Below are 8,128 nucleotides of genomic sequence, written 5' to 3' on the forward strand. Positions count from 1 at the left end.
ATGGTCTCTCTTTCCAAATAAGGAACAGGGACAATGGGCTGGCTGGCTGTAGACCACCACCACTGCAGAGCTCCCAGCCTGGCCCACATCTACTGATCCACAGAAGGATGGGTTTGGTCGCACCCCTGGTTTCTCAGGGCTTCTCCCTCTTAGAATCTTGTCCACCTCCCCCAAAGGCATGTTGGTCCTAAGTCCACCCCACTGAGGACCAGGACCGTGGGCCAGATGGACGTTACCAGGAGGGCCCACGAAAGGCCCCCTTAAGAGCTGGGATCCACTCAGAGCATTGCCACGTGGATAAAGGGCAGAGCTGGGAATCCAAGCGAGCCAGGGAAAGTACCCTTCCCCAAGGGCTGGGGTAGCTGCGAGTCAAGCCCTGAATGCTGGATACTCTTTAAACAGGTGAAGGGTGAGGAAAGGGTAATAAAGACTGGGGTAAGAATAGGCAAAAGCATAAAGGAGGAACAGGTGTCTGGGCAAGTCACCTAGGCCAACTTTGTTTGAACTTGGGCTTACTACTGAGTGGAGCTCAGTGAGAAAAGGCAGATAGCCCCAAGACAACGCTGCAGGACATAAGGGCAGCACCCCAAGTTTGGATTAACTGCTTCAGGAACACCCCTTGGGTCCAGCAAACCAGGGACTTAGTCATGGGACCTGTACCAGAATCGAAAGCAGGCATTAATAAAGGACAATCCAAAAACTAAAATAAAATAAAACAAAATAAAAAATAAAGGACAATCCATGTTTTATTTGTATCTGCCTTTAACATGTACATAAACTCTCGGGGCCCTTTCCCCCATCTGGTGGATACATGGTAGGTTCTGGAGGGAGGAAGCATTAGAGTTAGGATACAGAGTTCACCTGAAGGTCCTGCTACCCTGAGCAAGGAGCTTCCCTGTGGGCTGAGACTTGCGCTGTCCTCCCTTCCCTCCAGGCCATCTGTGAATCGACACAGGCCCTCCTATTTGGCCCTAGCTCATCCCCTCTTCCCCATGGACTCTTCCCTCCTGCCATGGGCAGAACCATCCTCCTTTTTTCAGTGTTTTAGCTTCTTGTCCTGTTTTTCCCATCCCTAAAATTCTATTCCTGGGGAGAGAGAACACCAGCAGCTATAACTTGTCTCTCCTAAGCCTGCTCCTAACTCAAGGTGGTCAATACAGACTCCTGAGAACTGGGAACTCCAGCCCCCTGGCACCCTCACAGCTGGCTGGATCCGAGGGCAGGACAGTAAGCATGAGTGCTTATCTGCGTAAGGCAGTGTTGGCAGTGCCACTGTGGCAGGATGTGGGGAGGCACAGGACTCCTGGGCATGCCTGAGAGGGGAAAGAAAGTCCTAAGAACCAAGGACGTGGGCTTATTCATCGTAGAAATCGACATGGGCTCCAGACTTGAACTTGTCCTTTTGCAGCAAATTCAGAAGTTTCTGGGCTGATATCCTGCAATCCACAAGTTCCCCTTTTGTCTTCAGATCCTGCAGCCTTTTTCGCAAGTCTGGGTCCACAGAGGTCTCCCGGGCTAACTGCTGCATGTCTGTGTCCAGGGGACCTAGGGGATGAAGAGAAGAAGATGAGGCAGGGGCCCATGATGTATGTGTGGAGTTGGGTGGAGTCAGGTGTGGCCAGAGGCAACGCCTCATCTTGGCTGACACATGGTCAGGATCACCAAGGCTCCACACTGTCACCACTGAGCTCCAGACTCAAATTTCACTGTCCACTAAACATGGTCCCTCTAGACCACCAAATCTACAGATTCACACTACCCTATCACCCCTTCCCCAAGCCCCAGCAGCCAAGTGCAGAGAGAGACACCATCCCCATGGGAGAAGAAGAGTGAAGTGAGCACCCAACTTCCTTGGGGGCTCCCGAGTCAGCCTGACTCCAGCACCAGGCCAACTCCCATGGCCCTAGGTGGCCCAGGGCCTGCCTCCAGAGATAGGCCCTGCCTATGAACCCAGGCCTCCAGCTCATCCTGACACCCAGCTCCAGTGGTCCCAGCAGCCCCAGGCACTTCCCAAAGCCCCAGGCAGCTCCTGGAACTCCAGGCTCCTAGAGGGCCCCTGAGAAGCCAGGCCCCTGATCCACTCCAGCACCAGCTGGCTCCCATGGCCTCAAGTGGTTCCCATGGCGCCAGGCTCCCATGAACCCAGGCTTCTGGCACACCCCAGCACTAGCCAACTCCCGTGGCCCTACATGGCTCCTGTAGGTCACAGTGTCTGTGAACCTAGGCTTTAGGTGGGCACTCTCAAACCAGACTCCCAGTTGGTCTAGTGCCAGGATGACTACTGTGGACCCAGGCTTTGTACCCACCCCAGCAACAGGCTGCCTTAGGACTCTAGTGGCAAAACTGCCACAGACATCACCAGATGGCCCACCCAGAATCACTAAAAGAGTTGACTGGTGAAGGGCTCTGCCTACTGAACTCAGTCTATAAAGACTGGAAGAGGTGTCTACTTCCTCAAATGTACAAATACCAACACAAGGCCACAAGATCATGAATAATCAAGGAAACATGGCACCACTGAAGGGAAGTAATACAACTCTGATGACGGACCCTAAAGAAATGAGATGTATGAACTGCCTGACAAAGAATTCAGAATAATCCTCTTAAAGAAATTCTGTGAACTCTAAGAAAACACAGACACCTAAATGAAATTAGGAAAACAATGCATGAACAAAAAGAGAAGTTCAACAAAGAAACAGAAACCATTTGGAAAAAAACAAACAAAAACAAACCAAAATCTAGAGTTGAAGAATACAATGACTGAACTGAAGAATTTGATAGAGTTCAACAGCAGACTCAACCAAGCAGGAAAAATTAGTGAACTAGAAAACAGGGCATTTGAAATTATCTAGTCAGAGGAGCAAAAAGGAAAAAGAATGTAAAAGAGTGAAGAAAGACTACATGAACTAAGGATTACCATTAAAAGAAACAATCTCTGTATTATGGAGTCCCAGAGAGAAAAAAGGAACAGAAAGCTTAAAGAAATAATAGTTGAGAACTTCCCAAATCTCTGAGAAGAGATTTGCACATCCAAGTTTATGAAGCTAATATTTCAACCCCAAATTATCTTCTCCAAGACACCAGGACTAGACAGTTTCACTGGTAAACTGTGTCTGTTTTTTATGCCAATACCGTAATATTTTGATTACTGTAGCTTTGTAATATAGTTTGAAATCAAGGCGAGTGATGCTGGAGAACTTTGTTCTTCTTTCTCAAGATTGCTTTGGCTCATGAGGTTCCATACAAATTTTAGAATTGTTTGTTCTATTTCTGTGAAAAATGCCATTGGAAATTTGATAGGGATTGCATTAAATCTGTAGATTGGGTGGGATAGTATGAACATTTTAAAAATATTAATTCTTCCAATCCATGAGCATGGCATCTTTCCATTTTGTACCTTCTTCAAATTCTTTCATCAATGTCTTATAGTTTTCAGTTTACAGGTCTTTTACCTCCTTGGTTAAATTTATTCCCAGGTATTTTATTCTGTTTGATGCAACTGTAAACGGGACTATTAATTTTTCTTTCTGATACTTCATTATTAGTGTATAGAAATGCAACTGATTTTTTACATTGTTTTGTATCCTGCAACTTTACTGAATTTGTTTATTAGTTCTAACAATTTTTTGGTGAAGTCTCTAGGGTTTCCTATATATAATATGTCATCTGCAAATAGAGACAGTTTTACCTCTTCCTTCCCAATTTGGATGCCTTTTATTTTTCTTGTCTAATTGCTCTGACTGGGACTTCCAATACTATGTTGAATAGAAGTGGGAAGAATGGCTTCCTTGTCTTGTTCCTGATCTTAGAGGAAAAGCTTTTAGCTTTTCACCATTGAGTATATTAGTTGTGGGCTTGTCAACTTCCTCACGATGTCCAGGGCAGCCCCCTGAAATGTAACCCAGTCACATGGCACTCTAGAGTTTGCTCTGCTCCTGACTATGGTTTCCATTTGCTCTCTGTTGACTGAGTGAGTCCTAGGCTGAGCTCAGGGTGGGTGCTGAGTTGAATATTAGCTGCAAGAATAACTGTATTACATTAGGGAGGGACAGAAGGAGGATTGGGTACTAGAGAGCATAAGGAAGTAGAAACTGCATTGATCATGACCTTGGAGGCAAGGTTTGATCCTGGCTATGCTGCATCTGGACTTTGGTCGGGTTAATCTACCTCTTTGCCGCTAGGGTTCCAAGGGGAATAGACTACTGGATCTCTATCTAAGTTGCTCAGACATCATGCAACAGCTATGTCACCACCTTCTAATTCCAGCAACCTCAAGCTGAAAACAGAAGCCTCACTCTTAACAAAGGTGTACAGTGGCATCATGGTAGGATGATGAGAAACCAGACCAAGTACCACAAGACCCCCTACCCTTTAACTTTCATGAGGACGGGGCTCTATCTTATTTATCTCAGCATTCCCCAGTGTTCCAGCACAGTTCAGCATGGGATGGTCAGCATTCAACAATGTCTGTCTGCTCTTCATTCAGCTAACATTCACTGCGGACTGGCTCAGTGGGGTGCTTTACTAGGTGCTGGGGATATAAAGATGAATAGTGCATAATGCCTGCTTTCAAGGCTTTCCTATGCAGAGAGAGAAGTAGAGAAGTATATATAGATATAAAGATAATACAGTGTGATAAGTCCTATCTAACAATTACAAATGCTAACAATTAGATAGCCCTTCACAGTTTGGGATCACTTTTACATGTTTTACCTCATTCAGTCCTACAAACTGCCCTGTGAGACAGGTAGCATCTTCCCCGTTTCACACGAAGAAATGAGGTACAGGCCTGGAATTCAAATCCTAATCATCTCTCAAACTTTAACATCTCAGACTTTCTGGCCCCACCCCCAAGTTCAGGCAGCTGCCCACTCTCAATCCATACCTGATAACTACAGCTCCCTACCCCTGCCAGCACTAACTTTCTTGCAGCCTATATTTCCCTTAAGGAGTGATGGGTCATGATTCAAGGACAAAATATTCTATGGGTCCTTTCCTGGAGGAGACAGAGAAGGCTCCTTGCCCAGTCTCCAAAGGGTAACCAGCCGGTTCTGGGGACAGGGATGGCAGTAATGCTTCACCTACCTGGGGCATAGCTCAGCACCCTCACACTAGGTTCCTCTGCGGCCAGAACCTGGAACATCATGTTACGGGCAGCCTTCCCCGCACAGTACGGTGCCCAGCCCTTGAAGGGCTGCAGGGCACAGACGGACGAGATATTAACCACAGTCCTACTGAGCCCAGGACTGTCCGGGAAGGCCTTCAGAATGCTGGAAGTCAGACAGAGCATGGAGGTCAGGTTCAGAGCCCAGTAGTTGTTCACTTCAGCTGGGTCAGCCAGGTCTACGAAGCGTTTGGACACATCTCCAAGACTGCCTGAAAAAACAGACCTTAGGAATCACTCAGGGCAGGCGGGGTTTTCTCTTCTCCCAGCCCTCTTCAAACTCTTCCAGACACCTCCTTCCCATCCAGACCTAAAGGAGGAGTCTCCCTAGTGCTTCTGAAGACACCTCCCTCTTCCCAGCTCTGCAGACACGAATACCTGGGGAACCCACTCACCTGAAGCTTCAAAGTGAGAAAGCGCACGCCCTTCTCTGGGGCTGGGGTTCGGGGGAACTCTGGGGGCCATTTGGAGAAGTGGGGGAATTTACTTCTGCTGGGAGACCCCATGCCCTAACTCACGCCTCCGCCAGAGAGCGCTGAGCAAGACGATCAGAAAAGTTCTTGGCGTTGAAAGGTGAGGGGGGGAAGAAGGGGGAGAGAACGAGCCCCAGACATCACCAGGTCTTCCTCCACACCCCGCTGAAACTAGGGCTTTCAGGCGTCTTTTCAGACTTCTGGGAGTCACCTTTAAAGCTCTAAGAGGCGGGGGTGGTGAAAGGGAGGGAAAACAGAACTGGACGCTAAGCAGTATGCCAAGCGCTCACACGCCGGCGGGCGTCTTACCGGCATTGTTGATGAGCAGCACTCGCTGCAGGCCTTCGGGCCTGGGGAGCTCGCGCAGGGCACCGAGCAGCTGCTGCAAGCCGGCCTCGGCGCTCAGGTCGGCGGTCACCCGCACGAGGCGCAGGCCGGGCCACTCGGCGCCCAGCTCGGCCTCCAGCTGCCGCAGCGCCTCGTCACTGCGGGCGCTTAGGACCAGCACGGAGCCAGGCGACAGCAGCGGGGCCAAGAGATGGGCCAGCGTCCGTCCGAAGCCACGGGAAGCCCCGGTCAGCACGCACAAAGCGCGCCCCAGGCCTCCCACCTCGCCGACGCAGCCCTCCATACCTCCTACCTCGGCAATCTTGAGCCGCGTCCCAAGACCCGGAAGTGGCCGGGGCGGCCTCGGTGGGAGGGGCCGCGGTGGGAGGAGGAGGAGGCCCCGCCCGGTGCGGGCGGGAACCTAAGGCTTCGGGCAGAGACCGGCCGCCCCTACTTTCTTTTGCAGTTGGCAGTGGAAGTGGAGTTGTCTGCAAACTCCGACAGAGCGCGAAAGCACTAAACCGGAAGGGCGGGAGGCGCGGCCCCCACCGGAAATCCTAGCCCAGTGCTGAGCGCGGGCCTCGTCCTTTACCCTGCTAGTCAGTTCAGTACCCCGCTGGGATGCATTCTCCTCCGAAGTCCAGACCCAACTTTCTTGCATAAGTGACTTCCTCCAGGTCAGGCCATCTTGCTCCTTGCTGGGCATCCCTGCACGTGGCACGTGCCAGTTTAGGGACTGGGGACCCTACTGGGCTAGGGAAACTCACCGCCCCCGGGAGCGACCTTTGGGAGAACACAAGTCTCCCCTCCATCAGATGTAAGAACCTTTTTTCCCTACTTGGCTCTGTGATCGCACTGATTCCCCTGCCTCTGAGATTTCTCACTCCTTCTGTCCCTAACGGTCTGTGTTCCCAGGGATCCTGCACCCACTCATGCTACGCTCTTCCTAGTAGGCAATTCCATCTACTCCCACATTCGAGTTTTAGCAAATGATCATCTAAGTCTGTACGTCCAGGCCTGTGCTTCAGAAAACGCACATTTCCAGCTTTTTTCAAGGAGAGAGGGAAGATGGGAAAGTTGGCAGACAGCCCCAGATCTCCTTAAAAAAGGAGTCTCTTAAGAGATTAGCAAGGGCAGCAAGCAACCTCCATAGCGCAGCCCAAGTCCTCACAGTGCTGTTCCTGTCCTGGGGACAGACAGCAAAATTGCCTTTCAAGGCTCCTAGCAAAATGCGTTTTGCTCCCTTGTTCTTTGGGCTGTCATTATAAACACCAGAACAATTTGAGGGAAGCTTTTCACTTTCCACTTAGGTGCCTTTACCACAAGCTTTTTGTAAAATGTACAGCCCAGACTGTACATCACTGTGGAACATATTCTAAGAAAAAATGAAACTGCAAAATTTAGTAGATTATTTGTTAACATAGCATAGTATTATTTTGAAACTATTTTATGTAAAATATGACAAAGAAAACAAGTGATTATGCTAACTGATGTTAGGAGCCAAGATTTTCAGTGTTAGAGAAAAGAGACCAAGAATGAATTCAAGAAAGTTAAGGGAACAATCTCTAAGTTGTTTGAATTGGAAACCAGAAAATTGTAGAATTTACTTTTACCATTAAATTAAAATTACTTTTAATGTATTACTTACATTAAAATTAAATTAATGTATTACATTAATTTAATTTTAATGTATTACTTACATTGTATTACATTGTAAGTAATACATTGTAATTACTTACAATGTATTACTTACATTAAAATTACTTTTACCATTTTCTCTTCTGATGTGTTGGTTCTCTAATACCTACTGTAACAGAGAAAAACAAACCTAACTCCATATTGAATCTTCCTTTAGCTCTGACTTTTGTCCTCTGTTTGTTGCCTGTGCTTTTGTCATGCTGGCTCTGCACCTTTTGTAAAAGAATGTTGCCTGTAGCCTGAAATATACAGGATTGCCCATTCTCAAGACTCTGACCTTTAAAGGTATATTACTCTTATTCACATAGAAATAAAAAGCTGCAGAACAGAGAATAACATTTGTCTTGTTGGAAGTTTATAGAAACATTTAGACCAGACCTACTGGACACCCACAAGGACAAAGGATTCCAGCACCAAGAAGTTTGCAACAACCAGCCACACCCCCCACCCCTTTTAGTATAAATGA

At 48.1% G+C, this 8,128-nt stretch overlaps 1 protein-coding gene across 1 annotated transcript; it reads right to left on the minus strand.

The window, feature by feature from the left end:
- Nucleotides 1–728: 728 nt before the first annotated feature.
- On the minus strand, nt 729–6,473 carry SPR (sepiapterin reductase). The gene is made up of 3 exons (XM_030877550.3): nt 5,947–6,473; nt 5,086–5,376; nt 729–1,545 (listed from the first exon to the last, which is right to left on the minus strand). The coding sequence occupies exons 1-3, from the start codon at nt 6,266–6,268 to the stop codon at nt 1,355–1,357; spliced, it is 804 nt and encodes a 267-aa protein (XP_030733410.1). The 5' UTR covers nt 6,269–6,473; the 3' UTR covers nt 729–1,354.
- Between the last annotated feature and the right edge of the window lie 1,655 nt (nt 6,474–8,128).

The sequence above is a fragment of the Globicephala melas genome, chromosome 12, assembly GCF_963455315.2.
Source record: "Globicephala melas chromosome 12, mGloMel1.2, whole genome shotgun sequence".
Taxonomy (NCBI): Eukaryota; Metazoa; Chordata; class Mammalia; order Artiodactyla; family Delphinidae; genus Globicephala; species Globicephala melas.

Coding starts and splice junctions, on each gene's coding strand:
- SPR (XM_030877550.3), bottom strand. CDS start 6,268: ATGGAGGGCTGCGTCGGCGAGGTGGGAGGCCTGGGGCGCGCTTTGTGC. Junction 5,377..5,946: donor GCTGCTCATCAACAATGCCG/GTAAGACGCCCG, acceptor CTGTTTTTTCAG/GCAGTCTTGGAGATGTGTCC. Junction 1,546..5,085: donor GGTGCTGAGCTATGCCCCAG/GTAGGTGAAGCA, acceptor TTCATCCCCTAG/GTCCCCTGGACACAGACATG.